Genomic DNA, 25,598 nt, shown 5'->3' with positions numbered 1-25,598 from the left:
AGTATTTAACATTTTGTAGTTTACCAGCTGAGGCTAAAAAAAATCTCCTTCTCTTTTTGGTTACTAAAACCATCCATCTGCCAAATGTCACTTCCCGATAAGGGCCCAGGGCTGAGTCCTCATTTGTAACTGAATGTTGGCTGACATAATTAATGTTTACCACACAACAACATTTGAATTACAAACCCAAGGCGATTTACACATCAACTCTACAACACCGTCACCCTGGCCCGTTCCACAAACTCCCCAGACCTGGGATCGGATCAGATTGGGAGAAAAGACCAAACAGAACCTGAGGCTTTCTGAACCAACGGGGGTGATGGGGAGAGAGAGAGAGGTGGCTTTGGCAAGGAGGAGGGGAAGGTACTTTACCCTGAAGCCCCCAAGATAAACTAAAGTCGTCCCTGGAGGTAAACACTGTTGAGAAGCCTAATGCCTGTGGCTCCAGGCCCACTGGGGGCTGGACTGTCTGCAGCCAGCACTTTATCTGTGGCGCCCCCCTCCCCAAAGCAACCCCTCCCCAGGGCCTTTCCCGGGTCACTTCTCTCCCTGCTGTCCTGGCCACACCAGGGGCCAGAAAGCGGCCCTCTTGGTTGGCCTTCCTGGGTGGTGGTGGTTGTTGTTTTTTTTGCTGGTAAGCATTTTTAATGTTTTCTGCTAATAGCAGTTCAGCTTAAAAAAAAAAAAGGCAAAGTAATGAGGCAGGTGGGAGAAAAGGCCTAACCCCGCATCTCGGAGGGAAGTGGACACAGGTACAGTCCCATTATGATGACTACACCTTTATGGACAAGATGGCCGCCAACGGGGCTTTCGGAGCCAGGGCTTGGCATGCGACAATACAGCCCCGCTGGGGACAAAAGCCCCACCGCGCGCGCAAGGGTAGCTGTTTCCACTGAGAAGAGCTGGAAAGAGCGGATACCAAGAACTCACACTGGTTTGGCTTTCCGGGTTTCCCTCCGCTGATCTGTTGGGCTCCCCTCCCGCCCCAATTCCGGCCTCCCTCTCCAGGTGCTGGGGTACCTAAGGGACATGTCAGACACACGCCCTCTGCACGCACACTGCCTGGGGAGCAGCTAGAACAAGGAGAAATGCTTTTTTTCACTGATGAAAAAAACAACAAAGTAGCTGTTGTGGGGGGGGATCAGAACCCCATGGGATGTCCTTATGCTTATTTTAGGTTTTCGGTCTTGACTGGAGGACGGAAGGCAGCGTAATCTCTCTCTTCAGGGCTCAGGCCCTCTGGAGGTCTTAATTGGCTCTGTAGCCACCACAGAAACCACAAAAAGATCTAGACGCTGAGAAGGGGGGAAAGTACTTTGGAACGTTAACATTTCCTTACTCCGCAAGCTGTCTGGGATGCAAATCTGGGATGCAAATCGTTTTCTAGGGCTACTTATTTTGCATCTTTCTTCTCAGCTAGACAGGTCTGGAGGCTTAGGGTTTCCACTGCCCACTGGCCTCAAGCTCTTCCTCTCCAATCTTGCTGACCGCCTTCTGGGCCCGGGAAGGGCCTTTATGGAGGGTCCCATGGTCAGGCTGACTGAGGGACCAAGGTATTGGCGTCGGGTATTGGATGTCCTGGCTGAGGAGCCAAGGAAAGAGGCCGTGGGGGGGGCAAAGGCATGGACAGCATTCAGTGGGCCTCCCTTCACACGTGCACCCCACATCCACTTCCACCTGGAGGTTCACGGGTGTCCACATGCTGCTCTTTCAAAGGAGGACTGGATTGATGCTTCACTAAATATGAGGGGTGGAATGTGACTAGGGAAGGCAGGAGGGTGGAGGCCAGGCCCAGGACAGGTAGAGGCCCCCCGGAACGGGGCAGGAGGAGACAGAAGGCACACAGGCTTGGGAGGACCAAGGAGGGCTCAGCAAAGTGCTGCTTTCCAACACCAGGGAGAACCCACCTACAGTACACTGTTAGAGAATCCTCAACTCCGGGCCCTGCTGCTCTCCTGCTGAAACCACCAATGGGTCTTTAGCGCCTTTCAATAAAGTCCAAATTCCTCAGTGCCCAGCACACAGGTCCCCACTGTCACCTGCTGGACGGGGCAGGCTGATGAGCTGAGTGGGTGGTCTCCCTGCCCCTCCTCCACCCTCCTCTCTTCCTTCCTATCAACGCAGTTCAGTGGAGGACTTCAAAGACTCTTGTATTCATACGCTTCTCCAAAGTGATCACTCTTTTGAGGGTCAAAGACAAAATGATCTGGAGATCCCACAGAAGGGAAACCATGCGGGGCCACTTTTTTTCTCAGCAGGGCTTTTTCAAGCAAACATGTCCCCTGAGATAAGAACCCAGACAAGAGACCTAACCTCCGTGGGTGATACAAATGATGCCATGAGTGAGTCCCAAATAATGCCACCTGCCCACCCCCTCTGCCCAAATCCTTAGGTACTTCCAAGATAGCGTGACATCTAGAGCTCTCTCTGGTTCTGTCTTTTCAGGCTGGTGGTTCCTACAGTGGTCCCTGGACCAGGGACATTGGCATCACCTGGCAGCTTGCTAGAAATGCAAGTTCTCAGGCTCCAGGAATCTGGGTTTTAGGAAGCCTGCTGGGTAATTCTGAGGTGTACTCGAATTTGCGAACCACTGCTTTAGAATCTGGGGAGACCACAGGTGCAGTCCCATTCAATGCCCTAGTATTTAAAGCACGAACTCACAAGGAAGATGGATCATATAGGTTCATAAGGACATCAGTGTGTCCTTCTTGGCAGAACTGACCTGTGAACTTTCCGCAAGGATGGAAACGCTCTTCGTTGTGCCATCAATATGGCAGCTCCTGGCCGTGTGTGGCCGTGAGCATCTTAAACACGGCTCCTGGGACTGAAGAACTCAGCGTTTAAGTTTATTTGGTTTACACTGACATTTAAATGGCCACATGGGGCTAGGGGTTGTCCTAATGGATGGTACAGTTCTGGAAGGTGACAAAATTATATATATGTAATTTTATTCAACCCAGTGTCTAAAATCCCAGCAATATTAATGTTGAAACCACATTCTCTCAGATTCTACCTTATTTCTTTGGATCACATCCTCCTTCGTAGTCCCTGCCACATAACGAAGGCTCAATAAATATTTGGCAGCTGACCTGGGATTAATCCAGTTTTGTCCGTTGTAAAATGGAAGGTACTTATTGATTGACTGATTCATTCTTTCATTCATTCAATTTTAATCAAAGATTTGCAGCTTCTCTCAAGTTTGCTCTAGCAAATGAATGTTTTGAACCCTTTTTTGGGAAGCAGTTTAAAGCATTATGTAAAGTAACTCTGTAAATCTGACAAGACTTCAGGTGTAAGGCGGACTGAATTAGAATTCGGGGGGCAGTAAACCACACCATAAATGTGTGCCCTGCCCTGCGCCTCTAGGATTTGAAGAAAAAGGATGTAATACAGGTCAGCCGCCAGAGGAACGTCTGTCTGTGGTGACACCAATCTGTTTCAGACGGCTCTGCCTGATGTCAGGGTGAGTTCAGGTAGGTGATGGGGTCTCATTTTTCAAGATAAACATGCATTTTTACCCTGCAACCTAAGTCTGGCCCTTAGCTATCCCTCATTAAGGAATCTGTATACAAATGATTGAATTTGGATTGCAGAATGACTATACCCCAAAGTTAAATTTTTAAAAAAATTTTAAATATGACTATTAGCATTTCGGCCAAATCCGCACCGTCCCTGAACACGTAAGGACTCCTGCCTGAATGTGTAGTCCTAAGTGGGAAGACGTTTGCAAAGTTCTTTCTTTCTCTGGCCTCTGGGGATGCAGCTCTAGCCAAAACATGCTGAGGCTCAAAATCCTCTCGAGGGAACCTCCTGGGAGTACAACAAAGGTCTCCACCCTCACCAAGAATCTAGGTGACCGACAGATGCCAGAGGCAACCAAGTTCTGCATGGCCCTGGACCGAAGGCCCCCACCTATCTCCAGTGACACCGGTCTCTGGGGCTGTCATACTTGGCCCCAGCCATGACTCTGTCTGGGAGTTCCCAGAGAGAAAAGGGAGTTGTGGGGGCCTGGTTCCTTGAGGCTGGGTTTGAGGAGCCTGCATAAGGTTCTGGCACTCCTGGCAGGGTGTGGGGCTGTGTCCATCAGATAGGCAGGTGACTTGGGGCACCGCATCGCTGCAGATGGGGGGCTGCTTTCAGGGGCCCCACCTTGGACGTCTGGGCAATCACTAGAAAGGTCTGGAGAGGTACAGGAGGGGAGAGCTAGGTTTTACTGGGGCTAGGGGAAACAAAAGTTTGGGTCAAGCTTGGGACTCCAGGCAGAACTAGGAGGAGGAATCTGACCAGGAATTTGGTGGTATGCAGGTGCAAATGAGGGGGAAGTTCAGACACCATCTAGTCTAGGGATGTCAAACCCATGCTTCCCACCTTCTCCACCCTTGCCCAAGACAGCCGTCACTAAGGACCCAGGGGCCTTTCCCACCAAACCTGGTAACAATCACATATTGCTCAGAGTTTGCAACTCAATAAAATCTCATGACCTTTCTCTATCTGTATGAATCCATCTACTGTACAAATGAGGAATACTTAATAATAACCTACTTAATCCTCATGACAACTCCATGAGAAGGGACTGCATGGGAGAGGAGGAGACAGCAGCATAAAGAAATCTAGAACATTCCAAAGGCCATCATGACCAGTGGCTAATGAGAGGTGGAGCTGGGGTCCGAAATCAGGCACCCCTGTTCCTGAGGGCTCGCTCCTCACCGCCGTGCTGCCACAGCTCTCACATGGACGAGATTCTGGCGTGGGGCTTATCACGGAGCAAATGGGCATGTACGTTCTAGAATATTTTATTTGTAGATTCATGAAACTCCAACATTTACAGGATATTAAAACCGTCCTAAGAGACGATCATTCTAAAGGTGCAATCGCCTTTGTAAGCTTGCCAAGTCAGAGCGTAAGGGCTTTTATGAAAAGCTTCAGAAATGTGGCTTACGGGGCAATGGTTTATGGTCAACTGCCTTTTGATCTCTCATGTGAAAAATATGTACTTACATATATTGCAGGAAACCTCACCACTTCCTTCCTAAGTGTTGGTCAAAAACACTAATTACTTGGCTAATTAGACTGTGAAGCTTCCCTTACAGATGGTAAAAATGAGCTATTTTCACCCCACAAATTTCGTTGTGACATACCACCAAAAATGAGATGTGTTTCAATGGTTTTATTGTAGACACCACGAACAATTTAAGCAAATCGTATAAAAATAAATTAGAAACTAATGAAAATAGGTCTGCTTCTTTACCAGCGGGTGGGAGGGAACGACCTGGCTGTGGGGGAGGGAAGAGCTGATGCCGGGGGCAGCCCACGAGGGAGCATGCGCCGTGAGGAGAGCTTGGAGGCCTGGTTCCAGACACCTCCCCCGCGATGCGGGACACCCCAAAGGAATCATCAGCCCCAACCTGATTCGTGATTTTTAGGAACCTGCTTTTCATTCTAGCTGTGCAGCCACTGCTTTTCCTCTAGTTTCTCCCCCAGACGTTCCCGGCCCGGCCCCGGAAAGCACGCGCTCTCGCCTGGAAGCCGGACCACACGGTCGCCCTCGGGCTCTGCATTCACAGTATTTCCAACGGCCGCATCCGCCAAGACAATCAGCACAGAATTAAATGGGCCAGCATGGACTGGGGCTCCGGGGAGGAAAGGCCTCTGACTAGCAGTGCTAGTGCTCGCCGGCAGAGGGCGCTATGCTCGGCTTGGCTCCCGCACCCCTGCCGTGAGCTGCGGGTGCGAGGGGACCCATCAGACGCGAGCTACTCACCAGCGTCCAGGCTGCCGGTAGCTGCTGTCCAGCCCATGACGGGCGGGACGGCTCCGACCACGGCGCCCACCCACGTGTTGGCGATGCTAATCCTCTTCAGGGGGGTGTAGCAGCACGTATACAGGAAAATGTTGAAGACCCCCAGGGCTCCCGTGAGGGGGTTCACCCCCCAGGTCAGGAGGGCAACTCCTGGAACGGCGCAGCAAGTGGCAAAGGTCACGGCTAGCAACGGGCTGAAAAAGAGCAGCGAACACAGAGCAATCACTTTCCGGTCCAGTTAACCGCGCGGCGCACAGCCCTGTCGGAGCGAACCATCCGCCTGCCCAGTGGGGTGACCTGGGAGGCCTGCGGCTCGCCTTCCTCCCGTGATGCGGCATCCTCTCTGCGACACCTAAAACCAGGAGGGACTGTGTCTGCAGGTGTTCTGGCTGCTCCTCTTGCATCTGCCAGCTGGGAATGAAGCTTAAGAGTCGAGGTTAGAGGCCCTGGATCGGCACGCAGGCTGTGCCCCTTCCTGGCTGTGGGACGATGAGCGTGAGTCACTTTGCTCATCTGTATGGCAGAGATGGTTCACTGCTCTTCCCCATGGGCTGAAGTGAGGGCGAAGCAGACCAGTGCCTGCTTGGGGCAGAGTTCTGTTCGTTTTTTAAGGTTTTATTTATTTGAGAGAGTGAGCAAGAGAGAGCACAAGCCAGGGGAGAGGCAGAGGGAGAAGCAGGCTCCCTGCTGAGCAGGGAGCCCAACGTGGGGTTCGATCCCAGGACCCTGGGGTCAGATGCTTAACCGACTGAGCCACCCAGGGTTCCGTCTTACAGTTAGTGCGAGGGACCTGACAGCTACTGATAACGACCCGCAACACAATACTGTATCGTTTGGGCAGAAACCAGTGACTTCATTCTGGAAGCCCTTCTGCCCCTGTATTTATACTTCATTTAAAAACATCACCCCATTAGCAGTAATGGATAATGATCGTGTGTCTGGGTGTATCTATCTGTATGAATTACAGGCTCAGCATGGGACCAGCGCAGTGCCAACCGTGAAACACCAGGGGGCCGCTCCGTGGTGACAGGGTACTTGAGCTGAGTTCTTTCCTGCAACAGCTGCTTTCAGAGACACAGGCTTTCAAGGGGAGTCCTACGATGTTATGCACGCAGTGAAAACGGTCAAACACAACTCTCAACTGGCAGTGACGAGTCCAAGACTGATTCTCATCAGAGCCCACTTTCTAAGGTGGACTTTGTGTGGAATCTTGTGAAAGACTTAGCTGAATCGCATCTATAAGCTCCTGGTTATATGCATGTTTGGTTATTCTTTTTTTTTTTTTAAATAGGTTCCACGACCAACACCACGGAACCCGGCGTGGAATCCCACACGGAACCTGACGTGGGGCTCAATCTCATGACCCTGAGATCAAGACCTGAGCAGAAATTAAGAGTCAGACGCTTAACCGACTGAGCCACCCAGGCGTCCCTATTTATTCTTTCTTAAGAAACCCGAGGAAGTCCCTCAAACCTTCTCCTATGGAGGCCATAATTCCACCTCTGAGGAAACTGCATGGGGCTCAGTGATCCCACTCGATTAGATCAGATCCGATCCTGTGGACACCAGCCCTGAAGATGGAACCCAGCAGAGGGGGAGGGTTTTTGTTTTTTTTTAAGATTTTATTTATTTATTTGACAGAGAGCACAAGTAGGGGGAGCAGCAGGCAGAAGGGAGAAGCAGGCTTCCTGCTGAGCGGGGAGTCCGATGTGGAACTCAATACCAGAACCCCGGGATCATGACCTGAGCTGAAGGCAGACACTTAACCGACTGAACCACCCAGGCGCCCCAAGAGAAGGAGTTTTGATGGAGAAGAGAACATATGCAGATACACTATTGCCAAGGTGCTTGTTCAAGCATGCTCCATAGGGATGGTGAATTTCCACCCTGCCTCCTGGCTACCTCTTCTGGAGCATGGGGTCCCTCTTTTGGGCCCCCTCGAACTTTCATCCTGACTGTAGTCTGTCCCACCCTGACAACTCCCACCAGTGCCTCTGCTCCTGCCAAGGAAAGCCCACGACCACACTAAACAGCTGTAACTCTCCAGAAGAAAAATCAGGAAGATGGCTCTGGGCTGTTATATCTCAACTATGCCCAGAAAAAGATGGCCAAAAAGCAGTGAAAATGTTACAACTGTTGTCCTTCTTGCAATAAGGTCATTTATAGCTTATAAGAACAGAGTTGTTTTTTGTTTGTTTTTTTTTTTCCTACGGGACTGTAAAAAGTGAGATTTTGGGTGGGAGAAAAATGTGGCTCATAAACATTTTTATTTTTCCTGAATTGGACCTTGTGTTAAAAAAAAAAAAAGGAGGTTGTTCGCTCCTTCTCTTAGGTCTATGGAAGCCAGTTGGATTCAAAGGTATTAGTGTTATGAAAAGCCCTTTTAGAAAAGCACACATGAATTTAATTTATTGAGATAGGCAATTTCACATGGAAGTTTAGTTCCTGACCCCTGTAGGCATCCCAGAAAATCATGAGGCTTAATTTTGGTGTTTCAATCAGTGTGCTCGGGGGCACGGATGGAAACTGGGGAGACTGACAAGCTACATAAGCACTATTTACCCAGGTAGCCACAACCATCCCTGGCACCTGGAGGCTCAAGGGACATATTTTTCCTCCTGGTATAAGGAGGCCTGAATCGGTGAACTTCACAGATTTCTCACATTATTAATGGGCAAAGGTGTCCAACTGCAAACTCTGTGGAGTGTATTTTCCTGTGATGGCTTTTGTTTTCCTGAAACATCGACTATTGAAATCCTATCTGTTCTTTTCAGAAAATCTGGAACTACAGAGGATTACAAATAAGAAATTCTCAATTACTCAGTGAAACACGCGGATTTGTATCTTCTTCATCTTTTTTTTTCCAGTGATATATCTATTTAAAAAATAACAACGTACTGAGCTGTGATATTGTTCCGTACTTTATTTCAGTATATCTTAATAATTTCCCTGTGCCGCTCGGAATTCTTTTGTATTGTCATCATTAATAGCTACGTAGTGGCCTACTCTAAATATTTCACGATTAATTCAATCAGCATACCCCTCCTGGACACTTCATATGTTCCCCTTTTAACGTGGGTGTTAAGTAGCTCATAGACTATTGTTCATACTTCTGATTAGGATAAATTCGGAGGGCAAATTCCCAGACGTGAGATAGCTAAGCCAGATGACAGGCACATTTTTAGGGATTTGCCTGGTACCACCCGTCTGTACTCCAGAGGGTTTAGGCCAGTTCACGCTCCCACCAGCAGTACATGAGAAAGTCTATTTCTAGAAACTGTATCAACACTGGGTATGGTGTTAAAAACAAAAACAGAAATTAACAAAGTAAAACATGTTTATTCGGATAGGATTATTCCCATTTCACAGATGAGAAACTGAGACTCAGATGACCTTGAGACAGTGAGGAGGATGGAGTGCTGACCCCAACGTACAGTTGAAAATCCAGGGGTCGCCTGGGGGGCTCAGCCACTTAAGCATCCGACTTTTGACTTTGGCTCAGGTCATGATCTCAGGGTCGTGAGATCGAGCCCTGAGCTGGGCTCCGAGCTGGGCATGGAGCCTGCTTAAAAGTCTCTCTCTTCCTCTCCCTCCCCCTGCCACTCGGACACGCTCTCTCTAAAAATAAATAAATAAAAATTTTAAAAAGGAGAAAATCCACATGTAACTTTTGACTCCGCCCAGACTTCACTACTGATAGAACTGCAGGAGACCCTTCTTTACTGTGATGCGCGCTTTACTGGAGAGATGAACTGCTCGTGCAGGCACGATCAGCGACACACACGGCATTTTAAGCGGACGCTCGCAACGCTTGACCTACCACAGTGGCGACGAGAGGTGGTTACGAAATTATGACAGCAGTTAATTTTATGCGGTTGTGATTCCATACTGCATGTAATCCACTGTTTGCCTTTCTCTCCCCTCAAATGGCACCGCGTGCGCTCTGCCAATGTTTCTGTGTATGAGTTTTGATACATTTTAACTTTTAATAATAGATGTGTGTATATTTATGACGGTATATGTCAAAATAGGCTGGTATCTACCTATATGTATGCATTCATGACATACCTCGCCTTTTAATTTGTTTGAAATTTCTACGCTACGCGGTTCGTCTGTTTTTCGTTGCAAATCTCCAAAAAGTTTTCCCAAGAGATTTATTGAAAAAAATCTGCATATATGTGGACCTGCACAGTTCAAACCCGTGTTGTTCAAGGGTCAACTATACAAGTAAAGTAACTTGGAAACAGGATCTGCGCTCAGGATGCACTTGTTGGCTCACTCATTTGACCCAACTGGTACGTGGGGGCACGCTGCTGTAACATGACTTACTGATTCTCTGATTTCTTGGGTCTGCTGAGGGTCTGGGGCGGCTGGAGCCTTTAGGCTGTTGCCTTCTGCTGGGAGCCGCCTCCCGTGGGTTTAAAAGCTCCTTTGGTTTACCCTCTTGTAGAAAGAGCCTAACTTCCTATTGCATTTCCTGAGATGAAAACAATGGGAAGCACTATAAAAAAAAGAAAAAAAAAAAACACAAAACTACAAACCATGGGCAGGCCTAGGATATAATGTGGGGAGCAAGACAGACATGGTCCTTGTCCTGGGGGCACTTACACTGCAATGATACAGTTAAGCAGAGGGGCACTCTGGGACCACTAATGGACAGCGTATGGGTATTGGGGGAGGGCAGGGAAGGATTCTAGCCAGAAGTGCTGGGTGGACGGGAAAGGAGCTGGAAGGATGGAAAGGAGTGTTTCAGGCAGTGGGTGCAGCACAAGGGGTGGGAGGTGTCAGGGAGCCCCGGGAAGGAATCGCTGAGACATCTATCTGAACATCGCCTCTGGGCAAATGCGGGGTCAAAAAAGTTTTCCCTGCTTTTTCAACAGGGGAAGAAAAGGACCAGATGTGCTTTTCACAAGGACCCCTTGGCCTGCCTTGGGGACCAGCGAAGACAGACAAGCATTCCCTCACCTCACGAGAGAAGGTCGCGTTGGGCAGCTGGGAGGAAGAGAATGGTGAGCCACGCCACCACTGCAAGCAGGAAAACACGAGCAACAGGGATGGTTCTGGGATGAAGACAGTGTGTCCCAAGTGGCCTCTGCATCTGATTTACCATGAAATCTTGAACAATCACGGTGATATTAAAGCTGCTTAAATTTAGCAGTTTTAATAAAGAGATCTATGCTTAACCCACCGAGCCACCCGTTTGGCGCCCCAAATTTAGCCATTTTAATAAAGAGATCTACTTCGGATGCAGAAAAGGATTAGTCAAGTGTGTTCCTTTCTCATCTCAGTTAAATACAACTATGATTTTCTGCTTTAGTGCACATAAAAGCCCGGGCTACATCTCAAAGACTGGAAGGATAATTTTGTTGAAGATTGACTTCTTGTTATTTCAGGTCAACAACTCAATATACTCTTCCTCCCAATCACAGTGCTCAGCCCTTGATCAAAAAACCCATCTGCTCTCTCCCACTTCTGGATGGGTCTTGGAAAGTACCCCAAACCTGGAAACATACACACACACACATACATACACAGAGTTATTTCCCTTTTTATCATTTCTTATTCAAGATGTTGCTTAAATTGTTTTCCTAAACATTTTCCCCATAATCCTTTTGCTCCTTTTTTATCATCTAAATTCCTTAGCAGGTGGCTTCCATTTCAAGTGCTGCTCTGAGGCCTGATTTCTAGAAGCAAAACGAGAAGAAAGGCCAGGCAGGCTTCCTTGGAATTCCCTGGGCCGAGATGGAACTCTCCCTGGTGGGGTCTGGGGTTCTGTCGGAGTGTAGTCCCCAGACCCCCAGCATCGGCGTCACTGAGGGACTCGTTAGGGGTCCAGGTGACCCGGAGGCTTGCCAGTGTCTGAGACTCAGTGCTACGCTGTTACCAGTGTGGTGTTGGCCCATCTGGCCTACCTCTGGCCAAGCCAACGGAGGCTGAGCCTACAGAAGGCCTCCATCTCCACTCCACCGCCAGTGCCGAGAGAAGCTGGCCTGGGTAGGTCGCCCATTTCCCGCTGTCTGTTGACATGTGTCTCTTGACACATTCTAAGTGGAGAGAACACAGGGCAGCAGCCTAGCTGTCTTTGCTCACTGACGGACTACAGGTACGTCCCCCCGCCTCTCTGCTCCATCTACCTTGATTTAATCTAGTCATGCTGCTAAGAGTTTTCGCCATGACAAGGGTGAGATGAAGCAAGCATGTCGATGTCTTGCTAATCTTGTGGATTCTGGGTGACAAGTTTGCTGGGGTTTGCTGTACTATCTCTACTATTGTGTCTCCTGGAACATTTTCATACCAAAAATGTTTTTAAAATGTGTTAATGTTCTTTTTAGTAGTAGTATGATATTCTGGTTTCCATATAGCAGTGTAACTAAGCATGATGGACAGGAATCAGGTGGTCTGAGTTCAAGTTCTGATTTGAACTAGCTATGTAAAAGGGGGCAAATTACCTAACCTCTCTGATCCCTAGTGTCCTCAACTGTAAAATCGGGGGTGTCTTAGGGTTCTTTTGATGGCAAGGTTGGAGCTCATGTCAAAGTGGCTTATACAAAAAGGCTCAGGAACAAGACTGCAGGGAAGGCAGGGGCTCTGGCTCATTGAGCTGTATGACCTTGAGCAAATTATTTAACCCGTTGGTCTTAGTTTCTTCATCTGTAGAATGGGAGGACTTCGGAGTTAGGAAGTAAATGCAGGAACGTAAATAAAGCACTTAGCACAGCGCTCACCAAATGAGCGCACCGCGTTCCTGTGGTCTCTCGTTCCTTTACTACGATTTCTCTCACTGCTGGTATGGTCAGCCACTATGCTAAGTGTGGGTATACAGCAGACGGCGATGTTTAGTCTCAAAAGGAAGGCAGACATTAAACACACACAAGTACGATGAATTCTCAAACTGTCACATCGGCTACAAGAACTGGCGAAATGAGACGGCGTTACCTAAACAGGAAGGAGGCAGAAGCTCCCGCTGATTTATTTTTTCACACTTATGAAGGCGTATGGATACGCATCAGAATATGAAAATACATGTATACGGACTCGAGAATGTCTCTGGATTGTAAGTTATAAAAGTACGATGGCTGAGAGAGAGAGCGAGGATGAGCAGGGGATGGGGCAGAGGGAGAAGCAGCCTCCCCGCTGAGCAGGGAGCCCGATGCGGGGCTCGATCCCAGGAACCCTGGGATCATGACCTGAGCCAAAGGCAGACGCTTAACCGACTGAGCCACCCAGGCGCCCTGCGTAGCATTTTCTAATAATGATTAAAATGGCAATGATAACTTTAAGAATTTAACTTTGTTCTATCAAATTACAAAAAAATTAAAATAAAGTAAACCAGCACCAGGAAAAACGGGATCACATGAAAAACGCTTTTCTCCCCCAAATGTTGGTGCTCTCGCATATTTGCAACACTGTAATGGCCTTTATTAAGGAGAGGAGATTCGTATCTCTGACAATGGTTATCACCAGAGATAACTGACATGAAGATGAGCAAAGCAGATGAATGGGGTGTGATGGTATTGCAAACAATTTCTAATTTTCAATAAAACAGAATTAAGGGATGAATAAGGGAAACAGCACTGGGGGGGGAGGAAGGATGGTGGCAGAAAAAAGAATCTAGCCATTGAACTAGAACGATTTTTTCATATTCATTCACACAGGCAAATAGGTTCGTGGCTCATGCTGAGAGGTGAATAATGATTTATTTCCCAACTCATATCCAAAACTGAATTACATTTCAAATTGAGATATCTTTCTACCGAGCATCAGTGCATGGGTGGGCTTCTCCTTCTGCCTTTCCTGCCCAAGGCTACTCCCGAAAAGAAAAAGACTAGAGGAAGGAGAATCTGTCCACACATTTCTATGGATTATTTATTCTTCCTTTAAAATAATATATTTCTTTGCTTATTAAACACCAATCCTTAGTGGCTCTATTGAAGTGGACTTTTCTGTAGAAATTGGGAACAAATGAGAAAAAAAATATATGCAAGCTTTAATTTGATGACGGTTGCACTTAATAAACGTAATTTAAATTACTTGACTTTGAAATAACTTACTGGACAGACGTGGTCTTTCTGTTTAAGTCATGTGTTGGAGAGGTCTACGAAACATTACATTAAGTCGAGACGGCTTTATACTATAAGCAGCTCTGTAGGTAATTGGTTTATACAAAAATCAGTCTCATACTTCTTGGTCATTCTGCTAGAATAAATGGTTTTTAAATTACAAAATAAAATCTCCTTCTTTGAAGGACAAAAGAAAACCCCCAACCTTAATCAAACCAAGCCAATTTAGCTTTAATTTCCTGTATAAATCCCACATTTGAGATCTGACCTGAGTTTTGGGGGGAAAGTCTCTACAGATAAACTGTTTTGAAAATGTCTCCCCAGCATCTTATTCAGGAGTTTTCTATTTCTGAATAAGACTCAAGTTACAGATACCACAAGGACTGATGAAAATTCAGAATTTAAGGAACAGGTGAAGAAAAGGTGGACACAAAACATATTTTAAGAGAAAATTAATTATAGCAGTTTTGGAAAAGCTATCAATTACATAAATAATGATGGTAACCTGCCTAAAAATTAAATTTAAAAACATGTTTAAGAGCCGCTGGGTGGCTCAGTCGGTTGAATGTCTGACGCTTGATTTTGGCTCAGGTCGAGATCTCAGGGTCGTGAGACTGAACTCCATGATGGGCTCCATGTTCAGCGGGGAGTCTGCTTGAGATTCTCTCTCCCCCTCTCCTTCCACCTCCCCACCCCCGGCATGTACTCTCTCTCTCTCACAAATAAATAATTCTTAAAACAAATGCTTAAGAGAAATTCAAGAATAAACACATATGTTTGGCACGACTATATTCAGGATGTGGGGCTGTGGCATTATATTAAGATCCTCCCCCAAGGAAGACAACAAAGCAGGTCTGAGCTGAATGAGTTTGAAAAATCAACTGAAGGAATCTTACTAATCTAGGAGGGAGATAAGCAAGACAGGCAGGGATGGGGGGAGCGAAGAGCCTTACTCACTGTTGACCTCTGAGATGCGATGCGACCTTCTAATTCAGGGATATGGCAAATGGGGACTCTTGAGTTATGCCACCTCTATTCAGTCTAAATTAAGGATAACCTATTTGTACGAAGACTGGAATTTTCAAGGAGAGAGTCCCGCAGTTTGATCCCATCCACGGAAACCAAGTCTCAGTGGATTTCTCAAACTCCTGAGCTCCTCTGCTACCCCCAGCTCCCATAACACCTCGATATTTTTCCTTTTCCCTGGTTGAGCCAGACGGTTTAATTTTCCTAACCCCTTCCCCTTTTAATTTATAGGATTCTATTTCAAAAAGCGGCTTTGTTCACCTCCATAAAGTGAGGGTCACTGAATTTTAAGGAGTCTTTGGAAAGCGTTAATAAAACACAATTGTAAGAAGGCTAGGGAATAACACTACCCATCCTGCAGGTCTGGAGAGAACCTGGAGGCACATGCTACCCCCGGACGAAGGTGGAGATACAGGTAGCTGCTCGGACCGGAGCCTCTGGCCTGGGGGAGTGTCTGCAGACGCAGAGATGTCCAGAGGGACCAGGCTGGCAATGTAAAAGAGCAAAGGGGGACTCCTTGAAGAAGCACGGGTGGTGAAGAATGGTGGGGACTGGTCCTCAGGTCTGACCAGCAGATATCATGTGGGAACGTGCTAAAAAGCCCAGAAACCTGGGGCTTTCCATTAACATTTTCTATTTTTAAGTGCTGGCTATTTTTAAGTAGAAAAGCATAGTGGGCCAAACAAACAAAAAAAAGTCTCTTCAGAATCTGGCCCGTCGGCCGCCATTTTGCAATCAGAAAGGTCTCCACTACGAAGTACACATGGCTCCACTGCCCTAGAACTGACCCCTCCCGTACTTTCTTCAGTCTGGTGTGGCCATTCCTTTCCCAGCCTCTGAGATTCAGCCTCGACATCCAAACAAGTCCTCCAAGCACGTTTCCCCTCAGCCTGCTCTCCTTCCTGCCCCCCACCCTGGCCCATGGGTGGTCCGCATGCCCTTGGCTCTCACAGGCATCTCAGTCCTTCTGCAGACAGATCTGCGGCCTCTCCCGCCCATCCCACCACATCCTAACAGGTTTAGGGCCTGCACTCTGGACCATTCATCTTTCTGTTCCCCGTTTCCAAGGCCAGTGTGCCCCCAATGTTGGCTGAGACAGACCTTTACAAACCACACCCAAGAGGGAACAAACACCACCTTCAGACCACCCCCCACCAATCAACGGGAAGGGCGTTTCATCGTGTCAATCTTTTCAGCTCGTCTCATGTGAGAAGAGAGAGAGAAAGTGACAGGATGTGAGACTCACTGACTCCAGGTGATTCATAAAAGGTGTTGGCTTCTAAGACTTACTGCTCAACTGGCCACAAGGGACTGACCGGGTTACTAGGATGTGACAGTTAACTCTTTATATGCATATTTATGAGAAGAGCTCAATGTTTTTTGGTTATAAGATGGGACATGGGAACTGAAGACTCCCCCATCCCCAGGACGGCTCGCGAGAAATGTTCGCAGCTCACCATGCTTCCAAGTCACTCTAAGTGCTTTCTTCTTCCTTAGGACAATGAGGGAAAGGAACCTTCACTTCCAGAAAACGCCAGCGCTCCCTTCTTTCGCCCACTGCCATGGCGGAGCACGACGACGTGTACATAACCTTCCTACTGGCTCTTCATCCCGCGTGGTGCGTCATGTGGAATGATTTTCAGAACACAATTCTCTACCTTAGCACCACGATTATTAAGTGGAGACCAAATTTGTCTTTCCTGACACTTCAAATGACCGGCTAACGCTAAAATAAAAAAAAAAAAGAAATTTCTATACTTGTAAAATGTTTATGTTCTTATTACACTCGCAGTATATACACACCCAGAGACGAATCATAACAATCCTTAGAAACTCTGCGGAGCGTTCGCCTGGCCTGGGTACTTGTCTGCCGGACCCGTGGGCCTGGGTGATGGATAATATTCACAGCTCCCCTGCAGCCTGCAAAATGTTTACATCTGCTTAAGTGCTTACTGGTAAAACCTTCAGTAAATTTGAAAAATGTCTCCTGTAAATCCCTATAATGCTTCAGCTAAACCCCGTTCTTTAAGTTAATCATGCCAACTAAACAATCCATTCATTTCACTTCGAAAACTCCACCTTCGTCATTTATTTAAACAACAGGTACTGGCCGACCCCGACCCCCAGTGTTTTCATTTGTCTCAATAACCTTTCCGCCCACTCTTATCCTTCTATCTCTCCCGCCTGCAGCATCCCGGTCGATCCATTAGGTTGGAAAAACGAACAGGGACATGCCTTATTTCCCTGTCAGCATCACCAAGCTGGAAAACGGCTAATTCCAGGACAGGTCATCAAAAGACACACGCGTTTCAAAAATAACAAGGAAGGAGGCCCGGCCAGGCCTGTTTTCAGGAAGCTCTTTCGCTGTCCGGGCAGTCCTTACCCGGACCTCCTTTTACCTGAACTCCCAGAGCCCCTCTTGCTTGTCCCACTTCCCTCGTTTCACTCAGTGCGTACTGATGGGCTGCCTCGGCCGTCTGCAAAGTGTTTTATGCACCTGGCTAATTTTTTCACCCAGATTATAAGCCTTTTCAGCATCATAAAAAACAGAACTCGCCAGTGCTGGTAACATTATCGGTAATCAATAAATTCTTAATGAATTGAATTAGACAAAGGAATTATTTAATTCTAAAATATACAGAGGAAACGCTAGACCTTGACATTCCTAAGAACAATTCATTTTAGTTAGGACAGACCAGGAAAAAGGATATTGCTTAACCAAAAATACGTGTTTAGGCTACATTAGAAATTTCAGTCTGAGGGACCTCGAAATAGGCAAAGAGGGTGGATTAAAGGTGTCTACAACCCTCTGTCTTCTCTGAAAACAAAGAGAACGTAAAACAGAAACGGAACCCAAACAGAACCTGAAAGAGAACCTAAAAGAGGAAAACTCTGGCTTCGGCAGAGCCGGGGAAGGCTCCGCACAGAGGATGGCGAGGGAGGATGCATACGTCTGCAAGACCCAGTAAATATCAAATCTAATATCTTCACGGAAAGAATTTGACCTAAAGCGCGTCTACTGGGCGTGGGGGAGGTGGGTCACAGCTAGAAGGCGACAAAGCAGAATGAGCGCCTGAGACGCACGTCTGGCCAAGAGCAAGTTCAAGTTCAGTGCAAGGAGTAGCCTTCGGTCCTCCGTGAGACTCCCCGCTCCCACCCTGCACCCCCTTGCTCTACCGTCCCTGCATCCCCTTCCCTTGCCCCAGGGGCCTGGCCCGGGATGAAGCATCTGGCCCCAGCTTGGACAGTTCTGTTTCCTCTCACGAGGCTTTGGTACTGGGGCAGAGGACTCCGCTGGGACGCCCGGGGGCTGAGGCTGAGGCTGCCATGTTATTGCTGAGTCTGTTCAAGCCAAAGCGGGATCAGGAGAGCCAAGGTGCTGAGAGAGGAAAATGAAGTTGGAAGTACAGAGAAAAGCGGAGGTGGACATCCTTCCCAGAAGTCTGGCGATAAGGACAGTAAGAGAAAAACCAGATGCAGCACCTGATGGAGCAGACTTTTCTCCCAAGACAGAAGGACCACTCGTCCAAATATGAAGTCAGAAGGTACAAGAGACCCTAGGGAGAGTCTGAGCCCAACACCTACTCTCAGGCGAGCTGGTCTCTAGGTCTTTGAGCTTGGGGACCACAGGTAGAAACGGGGTCCCCAACAACCGCCAAAAAACAGGTGTCGACTTCCAGCAGCTATCATCTGCTATGGAAAAAGAGTCGGTCCTCCTAAGCAGATCTGAGATGCACCTTAGAAGAACTACTGGGGACGTCCCCTTCTAACTCCCCCTCTTCCTCTGACCCCTCACCCTCGCCATCCTCAAACTACCAGATCCATTTTACCCAATTAGGACCAAGGCGGCAAGTAGCCAGGGAGCTCCAGTGAGTGGAAGGAGTCCCAGAGCGTACCCGTGACATGGAAAGGGGTGGAAGGAAAGGAAACAGAGGCTCAGAGGAGTCACACTTCTTGGTTTTGGCTGTGACAAGTTCCTTCCCAGCAACGTGGCCCCAGATTACGGAGCTGTGGCTCGCTAAGGCTGTGACAAGGCCGTGCGGACACACAGCCCCAGGGGAACAGAGGCATTTGGCTCCAAGTTCACAGGGGATAAACTCTGTGGTGAGGCGCCAATACCAGAAAACTGCGCCACCGGGACCCTCCGGAGCCATTGTCTCCAGGCGTCCTCAGAGGCAAATGGTGATGCCAGAGCTCTCCAGCCAAAGGCACCAGGACTCCGAGGTTAGGCCCGAGCCTCCGGGATTCTTCCTAAGTGATGTGAGGTACACTGTGCTCGAACTCATCAAGTGGTCCCCAAGCCATTAAAGACTGATAAATAATTCTGCCACAAAGGCCCCAGGGCTGAAGTAAAAAGCACAGAAAGCCACGGGGTCAAATGTTTCCACAGGAATTACATTTGGTAAACAGAAGCTACAAAAGGATGTTTCTATTAACCACCTGCAATTATTAAGGCCACAGCGTTCTCTAGGTCAGAGGAAGTAATCACTTCTTGTGGGCCTGCAAGAGTGAGGATGGATTTAAACATGTCATCTTAGTATTAAAAAAAAAACCAAACAACGAAAAAGTCATCTTTCTATCCACTAGGAAAAGCATATTTTCCCAAGAGTTGATAAGGCAGACAGTCTTTCTTTTATTAGTGGTGAGTGAGAACCTTCGATATACAGACTTGGCATTTTATGTAGGCGATAAAAGAGATAATTAAAAGTACTGTCCTCTCTATCCTCCTTGGGAAAATGAAACAAATGATAGTGTAATTTCACCGATTTTATCCTTATTAGATGGCATTTTAGCTATAAAGACTTTTACCTTTGATTCTCAACACAACTGCAGAAAGTTTCTGTTGCCTAAAACGTAACGGGTGTGTGCATATTGTAACCGGCTTTTTCGAAAACCGTCCATTATCTTACTATTACTCATTTATTAAATGCATTGAACGTTACTTTCTCCATCACCGGAAACAACGAAGCCGCGATGGCCGCTCGGGAAACAGAGGGCAGGCAGCATCGAGGCTGGAAATCAGACCCGTCACAGGACCGCGTGCACTTTCACAGTCTGGAAACACAGTGGGGCTGCCGTTTGTTTCTTTTATGTAGGTCAGCCCCATGGTGAAAATACATTATACTCAAAATTAGCCTTCAGGATTCCCTGCAGTGATCCAGAAAGTGCATGCAAGGTTACGTATGTCCAATTCTGGGAAATGACGTCCGCTCAAGTTTGAGAATCACTGAGTTCCACGAAAGGCGGGAACAAAAGGAAGGCCTGTATTTAGACAGGTGGGTGCTCAGACCGTTCGGCTTTTATGGCTCCCAGGGGAGGAGAGATGGGGGTTCCTAGAGAGGTCTGTCTCCCTGCAGGGGTCTAGTCCTCTCTGTAGGAACGTCAGGCACTGGCACTCGGACGGAACAGCCGTGTATTTTTGCTGTGGCGGCTGTGAGTGCTCAACGGGACAGTGGGGCTGCTATTTCTCTGGGGTTTGGTTTTCCTGTCTGCTTAGCTACTCTCCCTCCTGACGAATTATGCGGTGCCTGTACCGAGGCTGCAGAATTTAAAAAAGGTGTAGAGAGCTGCAGACAGTGGAGACCTTCCTCAAGGGACATGCAGAAGCTGTGGAAGACAGAAAGCTCCAGAAGGCAGGTGGACAGGAGAAGCAAAGGCAGGGAGGCAGGGACGGGCGGGGTTTATTTGTGGGAGGAGAGATGGAAAGGCTTTGAAAAGCAGATACAATTCAAGCGAACCTGCAGGCAATGGCGGCCAGCCCGCTTTCTGAATGGAGCAACAGCAAACTTGACCTCCGCCGTGACCGCCCTGGTCCACGCCATCATCCACTCCCCTGGGCCCGTACCAGGCCTCTGCTCACTCTTGTGATGCTCTGGTACATTCTGAAGAGTTCTTTCAGACACATAAATGCGATCACAGCAATCCCATAGTTATGACTCATTCCCGGCGTCCCAGTGCCCCCAGGATTCAAGCCGGACTTCTCACTATGCTGCATCTCATCCCATACCACTCTGCTCCGTCTGGCCACGGCGGCCTCCGTTCTCTTCCCCATGTCAGGCCCACTGACCACCTGGGCTTTGCACCTGCTGCTCTCTGTGCGTCCTTACCCTTCGGGTCTTGATGCATACACCACTCCTCAAATGCAGCGTCTCTCTACTTCTCTTTCTCAAAGGGTCTCCACCAATTGCTCCATATCACCTGTTTGTTTATTTTCTTTGTACCGCTGATGGCCACCTAGAATGACCTTTTAAAATTTACTTGTTCACTGGTTTACCTTCTTCCTCCCCCACACCACCGTTAAGGAGGGCAGGTACTGGGTCATGTCAGCCACATTCCAGCATTTAGCCAGAGCCTAAAGCCCAGAGATGCTCAGCACATGGTTGTTGAAAAAGGAGTCACCACCACAGGGATGACCGCATTGTCCTTCACCGTCTGCTTTAGAAGAAGAGCCGCGTTCTCATCGAACCCTGTGAGGTAAGGGTGCTATCCCCATTTCAGGGAAGAGACTACAGCAGTTTACGACTATGCTCCTGCCCGGTGATGCAGGAGAAGAAGCTGGATTTTGAATCCAGGCAGGGTGACCCCAAAATCTTAAGTTCTGCAATCTACATCAGTATGGTCCCCAGGGAAAACCGAGTGCTCTGAAAACCCAGTCGTTTTGCACACAGTAAAATCCACACGTTTCAGGGGTATGGTTAGTTCTGTGCTCTGAAAAAGATATACAATTGTATAACCGTCTCCACGACCAAGATATAAACTATTTCTGACCCCTCACAAAGTTCCTTCACGCTCCTCTGTCCTCAAACCCCTTCCTTCTCCCCCAATTCCTGGTTACCACTGATCTGCCCTCTGTCCCTACAGTTTTGGCTTTCCAAAATGTCATACAGACGGAATCGTACAGTACGCAACCCCTGGTATCTTTCACTTACAATGCTGTGGAACCGTATCCACGTCACCGTACCCACACACTCACCAGCTGAGGGACAGTTAGGATGCTTTCGGCAATCACAATTCAAACTGTTACAAATACTCACATACACGTCTTTGCGTGGACATGTGTTTCCAGAGACACGCAGGAGTGGGGTTATAGGGCAAATCTCATTCCGCTTTATGGGAATCTGCCGAACTGTTTTATAAAAAGTAACTGTACCCCTTTGTACTCACACCAGCAACCCAGGAGGATGCCCGGCATTCCGCATCCCTGCCAGCACTTTGTATTACTGCTTTACAAATGTTAACTGTTTTCATAGATGTGCAGCAGGCATCTCATTGTGGTTTTCATTTGCATTTCCCCTAATGACTAGTGATGTTGAAAACCTTCTTATGCATTTATTTGGTATCTGTGTGTCTTCTTTATTTTTTTAATTTTTATTTATTTTTTTTAAAAGATTTTACTTGAGAGAGAGAGCAAGCAAGCATGAGCTAGGGAGAGGGAGAAGCAGGCTCCCCATGGAGCAGCGAGGCCCATGTGGGACCCGATCCCAGGACCCTGACATCATGACCTGAGCTGAAGGCAGACGCTGAATGACTGAGCCACCCAGACACCCTGTATGTCCGTCTTCTTTAGTGGAGTGTTTGCTTGAATGTTTTGTCCATGTTTTAATTGGGTTGTTTTCTTGGTGGTGGGTTTTAGGGATTTTGTATGTATTCTGGACCCAAGACCACCGTGAGCTCCATGCTTTGCAAATATTTTCTCCCACTCTGTGGCTGGTCCGGTCATTTTCCGAAGAGTTTCTGGGAGAGCAGACATTTTTATTTTGGTGAAGTCTAATTTACCTATTACTTCATCTATGGTTTGTGCTTTTTGCGTTTCACATGAGAATTCTTTGCCTAGCTTCCTGAAGCTGGATTCTGTGTCCTGACCTTGTCTCTCATGCCCCTGCTATATTCATTTACGAGTTCTCATAGCATTTTGTAGATTCATTTGAATTTTCCACGTAAACGGTCACACTGTCTGTGAACGGAGAGTGCTTTTCTTCCTTTCCGAGACACAGGCCTGTTGTTTCTTTCTTGTCTCGCGCTGAAGAGCCCCGGCACAACACACGCCGCGGTCCAAGCCCTACAGAATTTGGTGTGGCAGGCACGTTTTCTCAGCCTCCTTCCCGGCTTCGCTTCCTCACGAGGCTCCTTCAAACCCTTCCCTCTGAGTCTGGCCAAGTCATATGTTTTTATCCTGAAACACCTACTTTGCGTTCCCTTCCCTGCACCTTTGCTCCTCATGTCCATCTTGCCTGGCATGACCTCTGGTTTATTCTATCAAAAGTCGGTTTGTCTGTCAAGGTCTATGGCCCACCCCGACCCTCGTGCTCACGCTTCCTCCTCACTGATTGCTCGCGCGTGTCCCAGTGGCCTCCTCACCCCCTTGATGCCATGCGCCAAGTATTCCTGTCTCAGTCTCCGCTTCTGTATTTCCCTTGCTTGGGAGGTCATTTCTACGTCTCTAACGTCTGTCCGTCCGTCCACCCATCCATCCATCCATCGGTGCACCCATCCCTCATTAAGCATCAGAGAGCTGCCAGACGTGATAACTGAAATGCAGGCTCCGTGACGTGAAGGATTCTTGTCTGCTTTGTTCCCTCTGGTATCGTGGCATTAAAAATAGTGCCGGGCACAGAGGAGACACTCAGGAAATGGCTTCATGTAAGTGATCTTGGGTGCTGGAGATATGCAGATGGGACTCAACCTTTGTCTTGGAAGAAAACACAATGTAACAGAGCCAGAGGGGCGCCCAAATAACAGCACATGCTCCAAGACAAAACATCTAACCCCACCTTGCTGGAATGCACGAGGAGCTGTCCTTCCAGTGGAAGGAACACCTGGCACAACACCATCCCCGGGGCCACGGAGGGGCAAGGTCAGCACGCCTGGCAGGACAGGTGAAAATACCAGCAGTTCTGTTCAGGCACAACCGAACACAGAGGGATGAATGAGTAAAGGTGAACATCGCGAGGGGGTGAGGCTGCGAGGACCGGGAAGGTTCAGACCCTGAAAGGCCTTATAAGATGCAGTAAAGCACTGAAAATAAAATATTTCCTCTTAAATATGTTTAGAAGACGTCCAAAGGTTTTAAGCCAGAAACCGATGTGATCACTGAAGGAGAAGCTATGGAAGACAGCCGGAAAGAGTGGTTGGAGACCAGCTGGGGTGCGGTTATAATGACTGGGGCAAGCTGGGGATGCTCTGCCGAGCGCGGTAGGGCGAGAGGGCAGACTCCAGGGTGCTTCTGGGGCTGGAAAGACACAGTCTTGCCCACAGTCGGATGAAGGGGGTGGGACGGAAAGTCTGGAGTGACTTACAGGCACCTGCCTTTGCAATGTGAATGAACACAAAGCCAGCATGGGAGAGGAAGTGATGTACTGGGATATATACATCCAGAAGCTGATATGCCTCCAGAGGCACCCCAAAAGAGACTTTCAAAGGGTCTCTGCTCAGAAGAACAGTCTGGGCAGGAGGTACGGACAGTGAAGAGTACAGCGTGTGCAGAGAAAGAATGAGATCAGAAGGGGGCTAGCGACCACCGACAAAGGCGCGGCCAGAGGAGGAAGGAACGGAAAGAACTTGGGAGGTGAACAGGCTGGGTCAACTCTCACTCATTTTCTGGTTCTCAGCTTCAAGAAATCACCCTTCCACTAAGTCCATCCTGGACTTCTGCAGTCTGGGGGTCAGGTTCTCCTCTTCATCACCCAGCATGCCCCTCCTGCCGTGCGGACCATTCCACCTCTGGTCTGGTGCAGGGCCTGGCTGGCAGGTGCATTCAGAGATACATTTGTGGTGTAAACTGTCCTTCTCATGACAGCACTTCGCGTCCTTATACACTGGGGCTGCCACTTCCTCCATGTGATCCAAAGACAATGGAGAGCCTGTCATCCACCTCTCAGTGACCCTGGCAACGGGCACACTGTTCTACTGGGACAACCTTCTCTTACAAACGTGTCCTGATGGTGGCAGTGGGAAGGAAGGATTCGGTAACGCCACCACTGAGTGGTCCAACCAACACCGGCATGGCCATGGAAACACGTACACCTACCACTTTCTGAGTTCTCTCTCTTTCCAAGTGTTTTGCTTCTTTCTCTCTAACCCTGGAAGCTAATCTAAATTTCTTTTATATGTTATTGCCTGATAAGTGTTAGAATATTTATATTTTAATGCAAATTTTGAAAACAGGTGAAATTTCTACCAATAACTCTTTTTTCCACTTGATTTTAAACCTTCTTCCCAATAATGCACATGTATTTGCATGATTTTATGGCTCTTGTTGTTACCTGCACGGCGATGGCATGAGATGAACAAGATTGGAACTGCGATCCCTCCAGGAGGGAGAGGCGGTGGGGAAAGAGGTTAATTCAGTGACTTGCCCAAGCTTCGAATGTGTTAGGTAACATTTTTCACTAGACTCTGACTACCATATGAAGAACACCTGAAGACTGAAATGCCTTCTATTATACAGATTTTTTAAAAAATTGCTGGTTAACTTTCTCCAGTCACCAAGTTAAAATTGGATCACACTGAATCTGACTTTCCAATGACATTTACCTTCATTACGTGACTTGTGGATTTGACTCCTAAGGTGAGTTGACTCGCCCTTCAATGTGAGTTCCTGACGTGTGACGTGAATTCTATGCTCCATTCTCTGCCAGAGAATCAAAAGGGAGTGCTAAGTCCTACTCTCTCCTGACAAGTCATTCAGAACCATGACATTTTTGCCAGAAATG

At 48.0% G+C, this 25,598-nt stretch overlaps 1 protein-coding gene across 1 annotated transcript in view; it reads right to left on the bottom strand.

The window, feature by feature from the left end:
- The window catches only part of LOC100472806 (protoheme IX farnesyltransferase, mitochondrial), a 126,102-nt gene that overhangs the window by 8,281 nt on the left and 92,223 nt on the right, over positions 1 to 25,598 (bottom strand). The window contains exon 6 of the mRNA XM_002927914.4: positions 5,762 to 5,994. Coding sequence (XP_002927960.2) covers positions 5,762 to 5,994 — 233 coding nt within the window. The remainder of the gene's footprint in view (positions 1 to 5,761; positions 5,995 to 25,598) is intronic.

The sequence above is a fragment of the Ailuropoda melanoleuca genome, chromosome 17 (assembly GCF_002007445.2).
Source record: "Ailuropoda melanoleuca isolate Jingjing chromosome 17, ASM200744v2, whole genome shotgun sequence".
In the NCBI taxonomy this organism is placed as follows: domain Eukaryota; kingdom Metazoa; phylum Chordata; class Mammalia; order Carnivora; family Ursidae; genus Ailuropoda; species Ailuropoda melanoleuca.
Note: the sequence above shows the minus strand (reverse complement) of the source record. Positions and strands in the feature narration are given on the sequence as shown.